At 37.6% G+C, this 18,786-nt stretch overlaps 2 protein-coding genes and 1 long non-coding RNA gene across 7 annotated transcripts in view; 1 reads left to right on the top strand and 2 right to left on the bottom strand.

The window, feature by feature from the left end:
• The window catches only part of LOC119084870, a 13,774-nt gene extending 7,324 nt beyond the window's left edge, over positions 1-6,450 (top strand). Inside the window, exon 2 of the long non-coding RNA XR_005089155.1 lies at positions 6,267-6,450. This is a non-coding gene — a long non-coding RNA (uncharacterized LOC119084870). The remainder of the gene's footprint in view (positions 1-6,266) is intronic.
• LOC119084846 (phenylalanine 2-monooxygenase precursor-like) overlaps positions 1-13,140 on the bottom strand; it is a 29,797-nt gene extending 16,657 nt beyond the window's left edge. The window contains exons 1-3 of one of the 4 annotated variants that reach the window (XM_037194967.1): positions 13,042-13,140; positions 8,010-8,494; positions 1,853-3,527 (exon numbers count right to left, since the gene is read on the bottom strand). In XM_037194967.1, the coding sequence (XP_037050862.1) occupies positions 1,874-3,527; positions 8,010-8,473 (2,118 nt within the window). In that variant the 5' untranslated portion in view covers positions 8,474-8,494; positions 13,042-13,140 and the 3' untranslated portion in view covers positions 1,853-1,873. Of the gene's footprint in view, positions 1-1,852; positions 3,528-6,247; positions 7,929-8,009; positions 8,495-13,024 lie in introns of those variants that run through there. The other 3 variants (XM_037194978.1, XM_037194958.1, XM_037194987.1) reach the window with 3 other exon arrangements.
• Positions 4,561-18,786, bottom strand: LOC119084834 (protein AF-9). Of its 2 annotated transcripts, XM_037194932.1 has the most exons (6): positions 18,593-18,786; positions 17,093-17,167; positions 16,835-17,027; positions 14,704-16,762; positions 11,428-11,432; positions 4,561-4,588 (listed from the first exon to the last, which is right to left on the bottom strand). In XM_037194932.1, exons 3-4 carry the CDS (start codon positions 17,013-17,015, stop codon positions 14,715-14,717), a joined length of 2,229 nt encoding a protein of 742 aa, XP_037050827.1. In that variant the 5' UTR covers positions 17,016-17,027; positions 17,093-17,167; positions 18,593-18,786; the 3' UTR covers positions 4,561-4,588; positions 11,428-11,432; positions 14,704-14,714. The 2 variants fall into 2 exon arrangements, with proteins under 2 accessions (XP_037050827.1, XP_037050818.1); XM_037194923.1 differs by lacking the exons at positions 4,561-4,588; positions 11,428-11,432 and having other exon boundaries at positions 14,602-16,762; positions 18,593-18,785.

The raw sequence follows: 18,786 nt of genomic DNA, 5'->3' as shown, positions 1-18,786 counted from the left end.
GACGGTAGAAATGAACTACTGACCGACGATTGAACTGTACCAATCTAACCAATGGTCGGAATTGCTTGTGATAGACAATTATTGAAAATGCCACACCGTACACCAACCAACGAACGGAATTATTTGTTATCAACTTAACCTGATTAAATCAGTTAGTTTTCAGGCTTCGCCACTTGTTCCAAATAATACTAGAATAAAATAGCTTAATTTGGGACTTGTGACCCGTACGAATTACTTCTATTGAATGCAACGTTTAGTACATTTTCTTCGTAACTTAAAGGCCGAATCCTGGTTTCTAAAAACCGAAATATTCGTGTAACGTAAGTCAACAGCAATGATCGTGAATCAACAGCGATGAAATGATGAAATATTCGTAAAGTCACAAGTCGTGAATCAACAGCAATGATGATGATTCGTGTAACGTTAGTCACAAGTCGTGAATCAGCGTCAACATCCTTAAATTCTTGCAACGTAAGTCACAAGTCGTTAATCAACAGCAATGAATGTTTTGGAGCGCGTTGGTAATGTGAAATATTTGTCGTGTGACGTTAGTCACAAGTCGTGAATCAGCATCAACATCCTTAAATCTGTGTAACGTAAGTCACAAGTCGTTTTGGAGTGCGTTAGTAATGTGAAATATTTGTAACAACAACTTTAATAGCTACACCTGCGTGAGCAAATGAACGAATCCGTTTTACGCCTTTTGTGTTGGAATGAATTGGCTGCAGGATATTACGGGTAGATCTTATACCCGGACTTCCAATAAAACACAAATGAGAATAAAAAGCGATAGGTTATGTTTTCCTCTGATTTTCATGAATCGAGTAATTAGAGTAATTTTTGTTAAGAATAATAGCTACTCCATGGGTGGAATTTGTGTCATGTTTTCCTTGATTTGAAAATAATTTTATAAAGGATGTGAAATAAGAGGGATTTCTGATGAAATAAGCCAACCGACCAATCTTACGCAAGCAAGAGTGAATGTATTTTCAAACATAGTCTTATATTTACTTACCTCTGCTTCTCCTAAATCGGTACAACCGTACAACTTACACAATTTGCTCCATTGCCATTTACGGCATTTTATTCAAAAGCTTGAGGTAAACTTTTGTTGCCGTGAAGTAAAGTAACAACAAGTAACAAAGTAACCTTACAACAGCAACAACTGCTCGTATTACAGCAGGTGCTCGTATTTCGGTTGGTTGATAAATTTGGACCTAGCAACGACCATCCATGGTTTTGTAAAAAGTAAACTCTCATTTAAACCAAGTAAAACTCGTCTATTACGAGTATTCAATTGAAGATCATAATTTGATAATTTCTAATGTTCGCCAAAGTGTTTCTAAAAAGATTTACTGTCAGGTACAATCTTGTCTTACCTTATGTAGGTGGTTGAGTTCATTTTATGCTATAAGGTTTCCATTTCCATTAGTTGGATTTTGCAACTGCGCTGCGAAAAGTGATCTTTTTCAAGCCCACTTTGGAGAGCGTAATGGTGGTATTTTTTCACTTGTAAAAAGTCTTTTGTGTTAGGTTCGCATTTCAAAAGTTCACTATTCTCGCTTTTTGCAGAAAACATTGTATAAACATGTTGCATAAATAACTATTTCGCAGTTGGTGGGCTGTTGCTTATCAATTAAATTAAATTTCGACATTTTATTGGCATAATTTCTTGTGGTAACAAATGAAGTTATTGTAGAGTATTTTGTTTCGTTGGATGGTCCAGCTCTTCTCAGATGTTTTTTTAGACCTTTTAAAGGATAGAAGGTATGAAAAACAAAGAGATGCTAAGATGACACAAGTGCAGCCTTGATGTTATCATCAAACTCTATTTCCTATTAATGATGAGCAGAGTGCCTTTAAAAGTGATTTCTTAATCGATATTTTCTGCAACAGTATCGAGAGTATCAACCACTTTTCGCGCTTCAGCAGATAGAGCGTTTTTGTCGCCATCGTTGGCGGCAACAATTAATCCACAAACGGCATTCACGGCGGACATAAATGCTCCCTCCAACCAGCCACCCAAATGACTGAAACTGCAGTTAGCCAGGAAAAATTTATTCTTCAATGCCGGTTTCAGGGCGTGATTATTGTAACAGAATAGAAGATGGCTGTTGTAATGATCGCCCGCATTATCCAATTTAAATGCACCGGCTGAATTGAATGTTGTCCAATCGTACGATAGCGGATCTTCAAGCTTACATTTACTCAATGCTTCACCAAACCACCAGGGTTTGTAAGAATTATCCACCGGATCTCTGACGTACCGTTGCGTACGATTGACAATTGCGTTGATCACCTGTTCCGTATCTTTGATGTTCATTGGGTATTTGCCGAAATTATGTTGGAGCTTTTTGGAATCGTCTTCCCAGGCGTAACTGATTAGGAAACTGTAGTAGTCTTTGCTTGAGATTTTCATATTTTCATTTAATATGGTACTGGGAACAACGTAGCTGGAACCCAAACCGCAATCGGCTACAATGGCTTTGACTTTCCCTTCCTTCAAAAACTCTGGAGCGTACTTATCGAAGTCGGTCTTTTTAACGGAGGCAAATATTTTCGAACAGCAGACCATATGAACGTTACTGACCGCCGAAAATAGTTTCGAATTCGTTGCTTCAAATTTTTGACTTAACACTAATGCTGGCCGTACAGTGCCTTCGTATGCACTTGGCGATAGACAGCGTCCATGATCGCCCAAAGGTACTTTCCTTCCACCAGTGTTGTTAAATCCGATTCTACCAATCATTGAACTTGTTTGCCGCGGTGTTGTGGCCAAAATGACGTAGTCGTATTCTTCTTTTCGGGGTTCAGGGAATTCTTTTCCATCTGTGCCGATACCGTAGAAAACAACCAGGGTACTGCCATTGGGATTTTCGTCCAGATGAGCAACATCGCATACGCGAGCTAATTCGACTCGAACGTTGGGATTTTTTTCGAGTGATTTCTCGTAGAACTTGCTAAGGAAAGCGACATTTGCCTCAACCGGTAACATGTATTCATTCGAGTATTCCCACAAAAGTAACCTCATCGTTTCCAATATGGACATATTGAAAACGGATTTAAAACCACCGGTTCCGAATCCGACCGTACCGAACAATTCCACAAAATAATTGATTTTTTGGACATTATCTCGTAGTCCGGGTACATCTGGTAGTTGACTTAGTCTCTCCGTTATGACTTGCTTAACGGCAGATACTAGAGTTACATTATCGTATTTATTCGCGAAGACTTTCCATTGTTCGTCGATCTTTTTGAGTTCTTCATCGGTGGTTTTTCCATCTTTCAATTGGGCGCTAATTTTAGCCGGATCTTTTCCGTTGATGGGGAAGAGACTTATATTTTCACCACTCTCATTTCCAACCAATCCATTTTTGATAACCTCAACAACCTTCTTCGTTGGTGAGTCATCATTTAACCATACACCATTTGCAAACCTATCGACATGATCTCCGTGTAACAATTCAGTGGCAACGGTACCAGGATTTGGGAAAAGCTCGACCTTCGTGTCAGCTCCGTACAGAATACTAGCATTAAGTAGAAAAAATTGAATTTAAAATTTGATTTTGGATTCTTGACGTTTGAAACTTATGGTCTCACCTAGCATAATGCCACATCAAGCCAGCAATTTCGGGGAATCTCATTGCACCAATTTCATAAACAGCATGATTTTCGGAATCCTCACTGCTTACAGCTGCCGACACTCGTCCAGCTTTCAGTCCAGCCGTGCTCACAGCACGCGTTAGTTGGACATGTACGAAATGCTCTGGATCGGATTCGTATAACGTGACGCGAATATTTTTATTGCTGTCTTTCACGTTAGACAGTTCATATAAGGCAGCGAGAGCTGCAGCTCCGCCACCAATAATGGCTACATTTATGGGCCTATTGATTGAACCCAGTGGTTTTTCGGTGACCAAGGGATATGAAATTCTAGCTGAATCCGGATGACGATAGTATTTTCCTTCTACAGCTACTTGAGCAAGTGTACGAGGAATTTTATAGTGAGGTGGTTTGGCGAAAACAAGATTCGGAATTATTGTGATACCCATGACGAGATAATCTGTAAAATCAACGGAAAAGAAATTATGAGAAGCATTTACTTGTGGGTTAAAGTAAGCAAAAACGGTTAAAGTTGCAAATCCAGTTTCCTTTCACTAATAATTAACATTTGAAAGTATAAAATTTGGTGTTTTTAAAACTGTATTCATTTCTGACACTCAATGTGATTTCAATTCACTCAAGTTTCGCTTAAATCATCAGTGTGTTTAAGAAGCGATAGATTGTTTGTTTTTTCTTTGAATTATTTTATATTCTTTCATGATGAGGTCGAACAAAAAAAAAATTGGGGAAGTAATCTTACATTGTATAAAGTTTCTTCGTGACTAAGTGGACCGAAATAGCAGAGTGATATGCAAAATTAAAATAAATTGATAAATATTGGTTCAACAAAATCTGAGACGAAAATCTAAAACAATGAAAGGCAACATAAGTTACTCATCCAACTGAATTTAAAATTGATTGAAGAAAGGGTGAACAAAGAAACTTTAAATAGAAAAAAAAATAACGGTAAAAACAAGTTCGTTTCCTGCTTTATTTCCTGCTTCACTGAAACTCTATTTCTAAAATGTGAACAATAACTACTGAAATTAGTGGAGAAAAGGAATCGATTTTTCATGTCTTGGGCATAAATTTCGGAATTTTTCTCCTAATTTAGGCCCTCAGTATGATAAGTTGTATACGCATCTGTTGTGAACGGTAGATTTTAGGCATTTTCGCGAGTTGTAGCCCGAACGAAGTGAATCTACCGTCCACAACAGATACTTAAAAAACTATTACAATGTCGATCAATCGGGAAAAGTACTAAGAATAAACAGGGAATAAACAGATTCATGTAGAATCTAATTTTTCAAACCTTTAACAAAAATTGTCGGTACGACACGACATACTTAACTAGAATCTTTTTCTCTTTTATATTGCCTTTAGACCAGTACATCAACAATTAGGCCTTAATCTCAAAGTATATAAACATCGTTTTTAGATAAAGCGACAAAATTGAAATAACTTACACAAAACGATTCTTTTCCAAAATGCGAAACAAAAATCTTAACTGCTGAAATTTCTAAAACAACAATTGATCTAAACTTTTGATTGCGAAAATCACGATTAACGGACTGAACTGTTATCAAACACTGCGTAAAGTAGTATTCTTCAAAATTAAAACAATTTATAATTAAACACAACTGGACGTCTGTACTTACTGGTGCGTGGATCGCAAGTGAATTGCACAACTATAAAATTTTGCATATAAACAGTTCGATATTTTTATCGTTGCGGTTTGGTAACGGTCTATTCGCACATGCTCGACGTTCGAAACGGCACATTTACGAATAAGTTAACACAATCGGTCAGAAACGAAGGCCTAACAGAGAATCAATAAAACACAGACCTTGGCATGGATTACACTATAGTCACCAACTTTATTAAATCAAAACAAAATCCTCCTTCTCAATCTTTATTTCATAAAACTCTCGCGGTCGAAACAAGAAACCAGAAATGAAACTCAAAAATTTACGTAGAAAACCACAAATAGATTCCCTTTCCCAATTCACGTTGATTGCAGAAGACAAATCGCTGTTTCGACCTCAGGTATCAGCGTGATCTAGCCATCCTCAGTTGCTTCTGCTGGCCTTGAAGTGGTTGAAAGTCTACGAGAAAATTTACATCAGATGGAAATTAGGTAGGAAATTCATGTCAGACTGCTATGAAGACCCCAAAAACGCAGTTTTATCGTCGTTATCGATGGAAGGTGGCCATTATTGAAGTTTAATTGATTTCCATACTCTCTCTCAAATGTTTTGGTCAGGTCATATACGATTTATGCCTAGGTTTTGGATTCAGCTTACCTTTTGTGCTTTCTTCTACCAAGTAGAACTTCCACAATAAATTGTGTGTCCATCTGGGTCAAGGGTATTTTCAAAGAATAAATTCTTCTCTAACTAAAAATAATTCGTTGAAAATATGACTTCACCAATAGCTGGTGTGTCGAACTGCCTGAATATACTTAATATTTTGAAGAGTATTTTAAGTGTCATAGCAGGTCCGTCTTTTACCTTTTGGGCGCCAGGGACTTTTTGAAAAATAAATAAATATTTCCATTTGGTCTTTTCAATTGCAAACAAAGATTTTTTGGGGTTAAGGGATTCATAAAGTCAAGGGTTAGTAAAAATAACGTAAAAATAACAAAATATAAATGAGTGGGTAAGGAGATTTCCTAATCGATATTCTCCGCTACTTTGTCAAGAGTGTCAACAACTATTCGTGCTTCAACAGATAAAGCATTTTTGTCGCCATCGTTTGCGGCAACAATTAATCCACAAACGGCATTCACGGCGGACATAAATGCCCCCTCCAACCAGCCACCCAAATGGCTGTAACTGCAGTTAGCCAGGAAAAATTTATTCTTCAATGCCGGTTTCAGAGCGTGATTATTGTAACAGAATAGAAGATGGCTGTTGTAATGATCGCCCGCATTATCCAATTTAAATGCACCGGCTGAATTGAATGTTGTCCAATCATACGATAGCGGATCTTCAAGCTTACATTTACTCAATGCCTCTCCAAACCACCAGGGCTTGTAAGAATTATCCACCGGATCTGTGACGTAGCGCTGCGTACGATTAATGATTGCGTCTGTCACCTGCTTCGTGTCTTCGATATTCAGCGGGTATTTGCCGAAATTATGTTGGAGCTTTTTGGAATCGTCTTCCCAGGCGTAACTGATTAAGAAACTGTAATAGTCCTCGCTAGTGATTTTCATTTTATCATTTAGTATCGTGGTAGGAACAACATAGCTGGATCCTAGACCACAATCGGCTACAATCGCTTTGACTTTCCCTTTATCCGAAAACTCTGGAGCGTACTTATCAAAGTCGGCCTTTTTAACGGAGGCAAATATTTTCGAACAGCACACCATGTGAACGTTACTGACCGCTGAAAATAGTTTTGCATTCGCTGCTTCAAAATTTTCGCTCAAGATCAACGCTGGGCGTACAAATCCTTCGTATTCATCTGGCGATAGACGGCGTCCATGATCTCCCAAAGGTACTTTCCTTTCACCAAAGTTGCTAAATCCAATTCTACTAATCATAGAACTCGTCTGTCTCGGAGTGGTCGCTAATAGGACGTAATCGTACACTTCTTTTTGAGGGTCAGGGGTTTCTTTTCCATCCTTACCGATCCGATAGAAAACAACTAGGGTACTGCCATTGGGATTTTTGTCAAGATGAGCAACGTCGCATACGCGAGCTAATTCGACTCGAACGTTGGGATTTTTTTCGATTGATTTCTCGTAGAACTTTTTAAGAAAAGCGACATTCGCCGTAACCGGTAACATGTATTCATTGGAATAGTCCCACAAAAGTAACCTCATCGTTTCCAATATGGACATGTTGAAAACGGATTTGAAACCACCGGTTCCGAATCCGACCGTACCGAACAATTCCACATAATAATTGATTTTTTGGACATTATCGTGTAGTCCGGGTACATCTGGTAGTTGACTTAGTCTCTCCGTTATGACTTGCTTAACAGCAGATGCTAGAGTTACATTGTCGTATTTATTCGCGAAGACTTTCCATTGTTCGTCGATCTTTTTGAGTTCTTCATCAGTGGTTTTTCCATCTTTCAATTGGGCGCTAATTTTAGCTGGATCTTTTCCGTTGATAGGGAACAGACTTGTATTTTCACCTTGACTTTGTCCCACCAATCCATATCTGATAACCTCAACAACCTTTTTCGTAGGTGAATCATTGTTTAACCATTCACCACTCGCAAATCTATCGACATGATCTCCATGTAATAATTCCGTAGCAACGGTGCCAGGATTTGGGAAAACGCTGACCCTTGTGTCAGTTCCATACAGAATACTATAACATTCAGTAGAAAAAAATTGAATATAAAATTTGATTTGGTTATGCTTCTCACTTCTAACTCTTTTATGGTCTCACCTAGCATAATGCCACATTAGGCCAGCAATTTCGGGGAATCGCATTGCACCAATTTCATAAACAGCATGATCAACATTTTCGGGAACGGGTACGTCACTGCTTACAGCTGCCGATACTCGTCCAGCTTTCAGTCCAGCTGTTCTCACAACATAAGTTGGTGGGACATGTACAAAATGATCGTGATCGGATTCGTATAACGTAACGCGAATATTTTTATCGCTGTCTTTTATATTAGACAATTCATATAAGGCGGAAATAGCTGCTGCTCCGCCTCCAATAATAGCAACATTTATGGACTTATTAATTGAACCCAACGGCTTTTCGGCGACCAACGGATATGAAATTCTAGCTGAATCCGGATGACGATAGTATTTTCCTTCGCGGGCTACTTCGCTAAGTGTACGCTCAGCTTTATAGTGTCCAGGTTGGTAAAAAAGTGCACTGGGAATAATTGAAATACCCATTGCGAAATGGTCTGCAAAAGATTAATAGGAGAATACAAATTAATTTGCAATGTTTGTTATATAACATATAGCATTCTAAGAATATGAATTGTGATACCAAAATATTTGTAAAAAGGCATGGGCTTTTCAGAGGGAAATTGAGTTTCCGTTGGGTGCAGCGAGTAGAATTAATTTACTCACTGCAGCGCCACCGGAAAATGGGTCATTACTTCACTGACATGAGCGTTAAAACTAATTTTTAGAGGGTCAGTGACTAATAGTAGATTACATTGGATGCTGCGGAGGTAGTTCATTACATAAGGGATCAATTTTGTGATACGAGCCGAACTCACAAGTGTGGTTTTAAGCAACAAGCTTTGGAAACGGTTATTTTGACAAGTATAGAGACACGAGATAAAATAACCATTTCCAAAGCGAGTTGCTTAAAACCAAACGAGTGAGTTGGCTTAACTTAACTTACGTTTGCAACATTGTATTTGCCTTGTGTAGCCCTTGCCTTCGGCCTGTAGCCCTCACACTTGCCAAAATAACAAATTCTTAACAAGGACGTAATATATACTTTTGAATGTACGCAAGGACAATGTCAATATCTTCACACACCCTTATAGTAATTCTGTTTGGAAAGCAGAATTTATTATGCAAATGGTTAAATGTACATAGGGGACATGCCATATTAGCGAATTCTAAGATATTTTTTTTAATACTTTCGGCGTAAGTACTGCGATTAAAATTTCATCAGAAAGTAATGCTGTAAAGTAAGGCATGTTTTAAGGAAGTTTTCGCTTTTACGCCAGTTTCTTAGAATTATGTGTAGATTCATAGCACTATGCAGATTTTCTGAATTTCATGATTTCGCCCTTTTTTATTTTAATTCGTACATTTATTGCAATTGCATTGTCAAATAATAGGTGCCTAGATATTACAGAACATTGGGTTGCGATCAGTATGTTTTTCACCTCTAAGCTTCCCTTCAAGACAAAAACATTTTCTAAGCCATTCGACTGCTTTTGGTCGTCCTACAAATTACATCAATTAAAAAAATTAAGAATGCACAAAGAAACGTGAACGCTTTTTGAAACAACTACTTATGCTGCTACTGATTCCGGGATCCAATCGATATCCACCTAAAAGTATCTCTCATATTCTTCTTAAAAATTATTTTTTGTCTCGCCCAAAAAACGATGTGTACAGATGTGTGGGACCGCCAAAAAATACTTTTTATTTTTGTATAATTACCAATGATGAATAGTTCATTAGACTGAATACTGAGTGGCGTTGCTGTTGAATATTTCCAATTTATACTTAACTCGAAACAAAGATATTTTTGTGTAAAAACAAAAAAACAGATTTCTGTATATTTTAAGTGTTGGTTGGATTTTCCGAATTATAAACATCGTCAGATTTTTCTTTTATATTTATTTATATTGTCCACTGTTTTCTGGTCGAGATTTTCGTGAAGAAAAAAATTCGAAACGACCACCTGTCTGCGGTTTTTATCAGACTAATTTTACTCTTAATTTCACTAATTTATTTTTTCACTTTGGCAAAGACTAGAGAGAAAGGCGCGAATTTATTTTTGGTTGACACTATTTTCGTCAAGGTTTCAAGGTCATCAATTACTTTGATGGTGAATTTACAAACAGCTAATTTTATATCTACAAGCACGTAACCACCCCTCGTTTGTTACAAAAAAATAGTTCTCAAATTATTTAACTCACAAAACGTTTTGGTTTCGGTCTTTTGGGTCATGTTGTCTTCCATTTACACTAACTGGCGGGGCGTCGAAGCAAAAATGCAATAGACGCCATTTTTGCTTCGACAGTAAGTGTAAATAACATATTGGGTCATATTGCTGTAATTCGAAAAACTTATTTATGGTTGCATTCACTAATCTCTAAATCTAACTTTTAGATTTGATTCAATGTATGATTGACGTATTATGTCTGATTTTATGTGATTTTAATGTTGTATGAAGATTTTACAAAAGTATGATGAGATGAAACAGGACCGGGCCGAAAATGAAGGCAATTTTGGATCTTTTCACGGATTTTCAGCCTGACTTAAGGCACATTCGCTTGTAACCCTCACTTCGTTCAGTTCAGGCTGCAACTCGTGAAATTGCCTAAAATCAATCGTCCAAGTCGCATTCTTTAAAAACTATTTCAGTGGAAAATTTTCTGCGATTACTGCTGTTACTTATTGTGTGACTATCATCGATATAAAAACACTGGCACTCTTGTATCTCTGACGCCGATAACCACAATCTAAACATATAAAAGAGACTATTTTTGTGAAAACATTTTCCCACATATGTTTTTGGATTTTCCCACATTTACCTAGATTTTCCCATATGATCCTTAATTTTCCTATATTTTCTTGGATTTACCTAGATTTCCATATCTTCTGAATTTTCTCAAGATATCCTTAATTTTCAAGAAAACATATTTTTGGGAAAATTTGGAAAAATATGGAAACATTCGGGAAAATGTGAAAAAATTTAGGAAAATGTGTTCTTTAAAGTAGTTTTTGTTATAGAGAGTTACCTAGAGAACACAAGCCACAATTCACCTGAAAAATTAAATTTCCTATTTTTCTTTTACGAAGTGACTAATGGCACGCGCGTGCGATTAGTGTATAATAGACTATTCGCACGCGCGTGCGATTAGTGTTTAATAGACTATTCGCACGCGCGTGCGATTAGTGTATAATGGACTAATCGCACGCGCTCACAAAACAAAACGAAGTCAACTAGTGATTCTTTTTACAAAATGACAGAGGTATAACTACTGATCCTTTCTACAAAATAAAACGAAGTCATCTAGTGACTCCTTTTACAAAATGACCGAGTTACAACTAATGATTCCCCCACAAAAAACAATGAAGTCACCTAATGATTCCTTTTACAAAACGAAACGAAGTCAACAGTGACTTCGTTTACAATATGTCTAAGACACAACTACTGATCCCTTTTACGAAATAAAACGAAGTCATCTAGTGACTCCTTTTACAAAATGACCGAGACACAGCCACTGATTCCTCCTACAAAAGAGAACGAAGTCATCTAGTGATTCCCTTTACAAAATAAACCGAAGTCAAAAGTAACTCCTTTCCCAATATGACTGAGACACAATTACTGATCCGTTTTACATAATAAAGCTAAGTCATCTAGTGACTCCTTTTACAAAATGACCGAGACACAGCCACTGATTCCTTCTACAAAAGAAAACAAAGTCACCTAGTCAGATGAAATTTACACAAGATAGAAGCAAAAAAAGTAACTCTAACTTCCGATCCCATCATCCGATATTGACAATTTTTTCCCCTGTTAGGGGAGGTATAGATTTCGTCAGCTGTGCCTAACGATGCCATTGGTTGCATAGCTCCGAAGATTTATATGCGAAAAACCAGTCCCCTATAATAGCTCTAATTTTACGATTACGAAACGGGAGCAAAATAGTTTATCAAAATCTGAATCGATTTACTCAAGTTAGAGCGATGACAAACATTACAGAAGGAACCATTTTTTTCGTTGATTTCGCATCTCTGGACAACCACGTAAGGTTTCCCCCTACTCAGGTAATGCCAAATATAACTGAATACTACATCTTCAGAATTGCTCCGAACTTTGCACCATCTGTGACTGCATCATAGGGACAATTATTCGAAAAAAAAGTTTTAACGTGCGACTACAACCACAACTCTGCTACTAGAATGAAAATAAGAAATATTTGGAGTGTAAATAAAAACACACAACACATCAACGCACTTCAAGCATGAGTCGTACTCTGAATAGGGTACTGAAACTTCACAATACGTCACACAACTAAAAAACACCGGAATAAATATTTTCATGTAAAATAGAGTACTTTCTGCAGCAGACCACTATGATCACTTTAGCTTGGAGTGCGTTGAACACAAGCAATAGATATCTTTGAAAATTTGAAGGCTTTTTGTCGTTGGAAGAATGAGTGTTCAATGAACACTGTTCATGCTAGTAGCAGTGCTGTGCTATAACACATTGTATATGCAAAATAAACTAGAATTCTAATACTTTCTGACTAGCCAAAGATTAGGGCGCGTGCGAATAGTCTATTAAACACTAATCGCACGCGCGTGCGAATAGTCTCTTAAACACTAATCGCACGCGCGTGCGAATAGTCTATTATACACTATTCGCACGCTCGTGCCATTAGCATCGGCCTTTCTTTTAACAAAGGCTCCTGAAATTTCACGTTAGGCACCTGAGGTGAGAAAACGACTATTGTCTCTTCCGGGTTGTGAAATATCACAATCTTAAAATATCACAATAATGTTCCACTATTTTACGCAAAATCTTGATAAATTATTGTTATTCGATCCAGAGACGTTTCTCTCATTCTGGCTAAGAACGACATAAATAAACGATGAGTTTCTTTATTAGGTAAATGAGCAGTAAAACAAAAGAAGGACATTAATGAATACATTAAACAAAAGAAGTAACAGATTGAATGATTCTATGACAATACGTTTACCGTAAGAAATACATTTTTTGTCCTAATTGTAATGTCTCACCAGAACTTATTCAGATGCTTCAACCGAACTCACTCAAGTTTAACGACAGAGATGTTTATCCAACAAGTTGAACCATTCAACTGAATTATTTAATCTTACTGTTCAATTTTGGACAATTTTAATGAAATAGATAACGAAAATTCTGTCATTTGCACAGTTTACACCCCTCCTTCCACTTTTCTTTTTTGATTTCCTCTTTCTTTAGATTTTCATGCAGACACACATACATACTAGTGCGGTGATTCTTTTGTTATTTTTATTCAAAATAGATACAAAATACGCGAGAAAGTAATCTACAGAATTTTTTTAATGAATATGTTGTAGACGAGTGAGTTACTCCTAGTTAATGCACGAACAAAGAAGGGCTTTTTTGGGAATTTTAATTCCAAAAAATTGTGAAATATCCGAAATTTTATGAAAAATTAAAACAATTTTTCGGAATTAGAATTTCTAAAAATAACGCCTGATCTTAGCGCTTCATATTTTTTGTAATAAAAAATGTTGGAAAAATTTGATCTTACCCAAGTTCAATAGATTTTATTATATCTGGTTGGTACAACGTACATTATCCATCAGCTCGGAGAGGTATTTCGCGTTTGTCTTTGTATCGACACATAAAATATAACACATGCACCTCTGTCCAAATGTTCATTTTGGTGAGTGTGATCATAATCCGCAACTTCGGCTTAGGATTAAAGTCTCTTAAAACTCCCAAAATGAACATTTGGTTAGAGGTGTATTATATTAGCGACACAAGTTTCGGTGATCTACCACACGTCACGACTGAGAATTACACAAGAACTACCATCGTTTCGTTAGGGATTAAAAATAAAAGTCGCAGAACAAAATGTTGTTTGTATCAGTAAATGTAACAATTTAACAAAAGTTTTAATTTGTTGCTCCATGAGGAGCAGGTGTGCATGTGGTCTGACAGTCTAAGAACCGATGAAACTAGTGTGATCGACTCTAGAATCTAGACTGGGACATTACTCGGTGAGTGTTGTTATTTACCTAAGATTTGGGCTAGTTGAAGACTTACAACCGTCAAGGATTCGTAACACTGGAGTTTTTATTAAACCCAAACGTCGTAGGGTCGTAATTCTCAATGGCTTCATAGCTGTTTTGGGAACTGCAGCTATCGAGACTGCTCTTATAGCAATTGTTCACGCACAAGGCCGCCAATAAAATTTTACTCACAAGAAAATTCTGTTAATAATTTATTTCACTTGCCTGGTTATATACGCTCTAAAATACAGCATACATCTATAGACATCTTACTATTTAATAAACGGCATTAAATGTCATTTTTCAATTTCTCCCTCATATATTGACTACAAATATATTTCAATAATGAAGGAATACTACTAAAGGTATAACTTCAGTGTACATACAGGTATCATCAGAATAATAATAATTTCAAATTTATCATAATTTCAACATTCTTAATAGTTTCGCTTTGTTTCCATACGAAATAATAATTTAGTTTAAATAAGAAAGAAAGAATGGAACTGAATGCTGAATTTACTGGACATTATTTTCAGTGATTTTCCAAATTACCGGCGCCCGATCAACAATTTCTTTTCTACTTTGTCTTGTTCACTCGTTTCTTCAGCAAACGAATTGCACGGTTTACAATCGAGCGCTCGAATAATCAATCGAAACATCCCGTGCGTCTCCACTAACGCCCATTCTACAACCAACACGACGACGTAGCAAAAAATGTTTGCAATCGTTGCACGGTCGTACGATCCAATGCGCACAAATCAAAGTCGAACGTTTTCTCGCCGGTGATTTCATAGTTGCCCGTTTCGATGATCATTTCGACCACCTGTTGAAGTTCGTTATTGTCTTCCAGAGACATAATTTTGTGCTGCAATTCTTTCAACTGTGACATGTAATCTTTCTGTTGCCGTTGTTGCTGCAAATTCGGCGACAATTGATGGTGTGCTGTGTTCGTGGATAATGGTGACGGTGTAGCTCGCTGCGACGATGATCGCGACGGTGTGGATTTTTGAGCACTTGGAAGTGGAGATGATCGACTTATTGCGTCGATTCGGTGTGGCGGTGGGGTATTTTGAGAGGCTGAAATGAAATTAGCACCAACGTCATTGCGCCATGACAGGGATCCGTTTTCCTCTTTCTTTGACTGCTTGAGTGGTGGCTCGGAAAATGCTGGTGATGGCGTTTCGTCTTTGCTTTTTCGTTTTCGCTTTTTGTCTTCTTTGTCGGAAGTTTTGGTTTCTTTTTCCTTTTTGGCTCGTTTTGCGGGCTTTTCGGCTTTATCCAGCTGTTTTTCGGACTTCGTTGGCTGTGGATCGTCGGCAGGTTTCGGCATGTTATCTATCAGTTTTGCAGGTATTGGTTGTGAAAAGTTAATCGATGGCTTCGAATGGTCGTCATCCGAGTCGCTTGACGCCTTCTCATCAATTTCATTCAGCAATGTTGTAAGTGGATTCACTTTGGTTTGTTGTTGAGGTAGTTGTGATGCTTGAGGTTGTTCTGACTTCTTTGGTGGCGATGTATTGGCCATTTTAACGTCTTCCTTGTACTTTGATGATTTTTCCTTTTTTCGTTCCTTGGCGTGCTCCTTTTCTTTGTCCTTGTTTTTGTCCTTCTTCTTGTGCTTGTGCTTACGGTCCGGATCCTTTTCCGATTTCTTTTCAATCGGAGTAATTGTTACCGGCTCGGTGACCTGATCTGTCGTTGGATTTGACTGCTTCACATCATTGACTTTAGCCTTGTCTTTCTGATTCCGATTCCCTGACTCCTTTTCTTTCTTGAGATCAATTTTATCTGAGACTTTGCTTGACGGTCGTTCCTCTTTCTGTTTTTGATCTTTTGCACGTTCCCGGTCACGTTCCTTATCGGAATTCTTTTCCTTTTTGTCCTTTTTCGGTTTTTTAGCACTACTGCTGGGTCGATCGTTCGGCTCCGTTTGCTTCGGAAAGCTTTTGACTGACGACTGGGTGTCATCAGTTTTGGATAATGCAGACGCACTTCGACTGGGGCTCGGTCGTTTTGGACTTTGTGTGGCTCGTTTCGGACTCGGGTCCTGTTTAGCAGTTGAAATTTTGTCCTTGCTCCGGCCACGCTCTTTTGAATGGGATTTGTCTTTCTTTTTCTCCTCACGTTTTTCGTGTTTGTCGTCATGTGTTTTCCGGGAAACCTCTCTGGCATCAGTTTTCTCTTTGTTCGGACTGTTATGTTTGTTCTTTTCCTTCTTCTCCTTGTCCGACTTGTCACGTGACGTCTTTTCCGACTTTTGTGGTTGCTTAGCGCCAGCACTCGATGTGGACGCTTTTTTCGCATCTGGTGAAACTTTCGCTGCAGTTTTACTTCCACTCGGACCGAACAGATTGGTGTATGTGTTCGAAACTTTGGCTTCATCGGACTTTGATTTGTATTTTTTGCCACTTAATTCAGATCCGCCCAACTTCGGCTTACTGATCAACTGAGCTCGTTCGTCCTGCTCTCGTGACTTCTCATCCGAATTGTTCGGGAAATTGTTGACCATGAAACCTCCGCCTTTTAGAAGCTTTCTCCGAAAATCATCCGATGGACTCTTGAACACCTGGACTTTCTTATCCACATTGGTGATGGTGCCAGTATTTTGCAGATTCAAATCGTAAGTGTAGGTTACCTTCTTTGGATCGTCACGGTTTTTGAAGTAAATGTCAATGGGCAGCACAAATCCTGCATAGCCAGACTCTTTCAGCGAATATGGTGGCTCCTTGAACACTGTTCAACAGAAAATTCAGTTTGAAAATGGTCCACACGACTCACTAAATTGAAAGCAAGCAAATTTCTTACCTCGTTTCGGTCTCGGAAATGATTCATGCAAATTGAAGACCACTTTGTCGATGTAATGACTTATGTCCGCCGCATCACAACCGCGTACATACAATTCCCAGTCATGTGTGAAACCTTCCGGTGTAATTTTACTTTTCAACGATGCAATGTGACCGATTTCATATACTACTTTTGCCGACATCGCAGGATCGACCTTAATAACGAAACAGAAATGTATTGAGCGGCGATGGCTTGTATGCATAAATCACCGGGACTCACCTAGTTTTTCAACAACAGCAACGATGGTTTTATCTTTCTTCTTTCGTCGAATCAATTGAATAAGGTTTAGTGTGCCTGTAATTAAACGAAAAGAGAACTGTTTAACAGTGGTATATCAAGAATAATGTATAAAATTAGAGAGGACTGGTTTGCATCGCGACTAGTAGATTTCAACGATTAGGCACTTCTTTCGACATCTTCAACATATATGAAGAACATATAGCACCGGTTAAGACTTGAAAAGTTGCGATACGTTTTTTTTTGGAACTTCCCCCCCCCCCATTTATTAATCGTCTGAATGTTTTTTTGAATCAGTAACGTATCAAATTCTACAATTCCTCTGTTTGTGGCAATGTCAATTACCAATCACTGTGCCATTCGAAATGGTTTCTAGTCAATGTTGACTCCGAAAACCAAATTCTTTGATAAATAATTCGAAGTGAATAATGCTTAGTCTAGTCCGTAGAGTAGCTTCGTACTTATCAAGTCAGATTGATATCAACATAAAGAAAATGACTTCACATACCCGGGCTATTCTCATGAATTCGAAACAAATTTTTCTGTTGGCTTCTGATGGTCACAAACATACAGAACCGCATTATGTTCGCTCATGATCAGAAGCAGATGCATATAAATAAGCGACAGGTGTTCTATTATGTTCTTCTTCTATTTAACTTAATATTTAAGAACGTCTCGATAACAACACCCATTAGTGCCTTCGGAATAGAATACTGTTGATCGATCTAAAATTAGCGCCATACTGGTGATCGTATTATGAAAATGGCATATCCAGGCAGAGCTGTGGGTATAAGTTGTCTTTCGTTTACTGACTTGCCACGAGTAATAAGTACTTGGCGGTCACGACATTCTTAAATGGAACAAGTTCTCATCGTCAAATCTGAATTTTTAAAGGATCCTGTTTACAATCTTACTCCATTGTACATGTTCGTTCATGTTCTCACCTGTTCCTAATGCTCCATTTAAGTGTTTACAAACTACAGCTGAAAAATATCGTATTTTTGAGTCGAAATGTCAATTATAAAGATTAAAGCCAAAGGAGAGGAGGGGATGGTTTTGTGTTTTGATTGCCTCTACTACGAAGTAATTTTATTAATTGATCGAATAAATTACATTTCTTGGAGCAATCAATCGGTATTGAAGTGACTTGTCAATCACATTCAACTTACATATTGCATATTATTGGTTCGTATGCTGCAATTCAATTCGCGCATTCGTAAGATTCAACGGAATTGATTAACCTCAACACGACAGTGTTTTCTTTTCACCAAAACATTTCGTCGTTAATAATTTAGTTAAATATTGGCTGAGCATTCATACAACTAACGAGTTAATATGCATAGTTTGCGATTTCTCATTCTATCAATCGAATTCATGGGACATGTCACATTGAAAATCTGGTAAATATTTCGCAAAATTTTTCTATTCTCTCACAACAACATAATGGCAGCCAAAAAGAAAATACAAAAATAAATTACATACCCAGTAATGTTGTGCTTCTCATTCAATCATTCATTGTATTAATCACTAAACTGGGCCGCAAATGTTCGTAGTGAATGTAATTAAAAATGCAATGTTATTATCGGAAAACTTCATTTAAGAGACACTCTCAAAAAAAATGTTCAAGTTTCACTGTTTACCATCTTTCTTTCAATTCTTCGAACATAATATTTTGG

The sequence above is a fragment of the Bradysia coprophila genome, chromosome X, assembly GCF_014529535.1.
Source record: "Bradysia coprophila strain Holo2 chromosome X, BU_Bcop_v1, whole genome shotgun sequence".
NCBI lineage: Eukaryota > Metazoa > Arthropoda > Insecta > Diptera > Sciaridae > Bradysia > Bradysia coprophila.
This window is presented reverse-complemented; position numbering and strand designations above follow the sequence as displayed.

Coding starts and splice junctions, on each gene's coding strand:
- LOC119084834 (XM_037194932.1), bottom strand. CDS start 17,015: ATGTCGGCAAAAGTAGTATATGAAATCGGTCACATTGCATCGTTGAAA. Junction 16,763..16,834: donor ATTTCCGAGACCGAAACGAG/GTAAGAAATTTG, acceptor TCTGTTGAACAG/TGTTCAAGGAGCCACCATAT.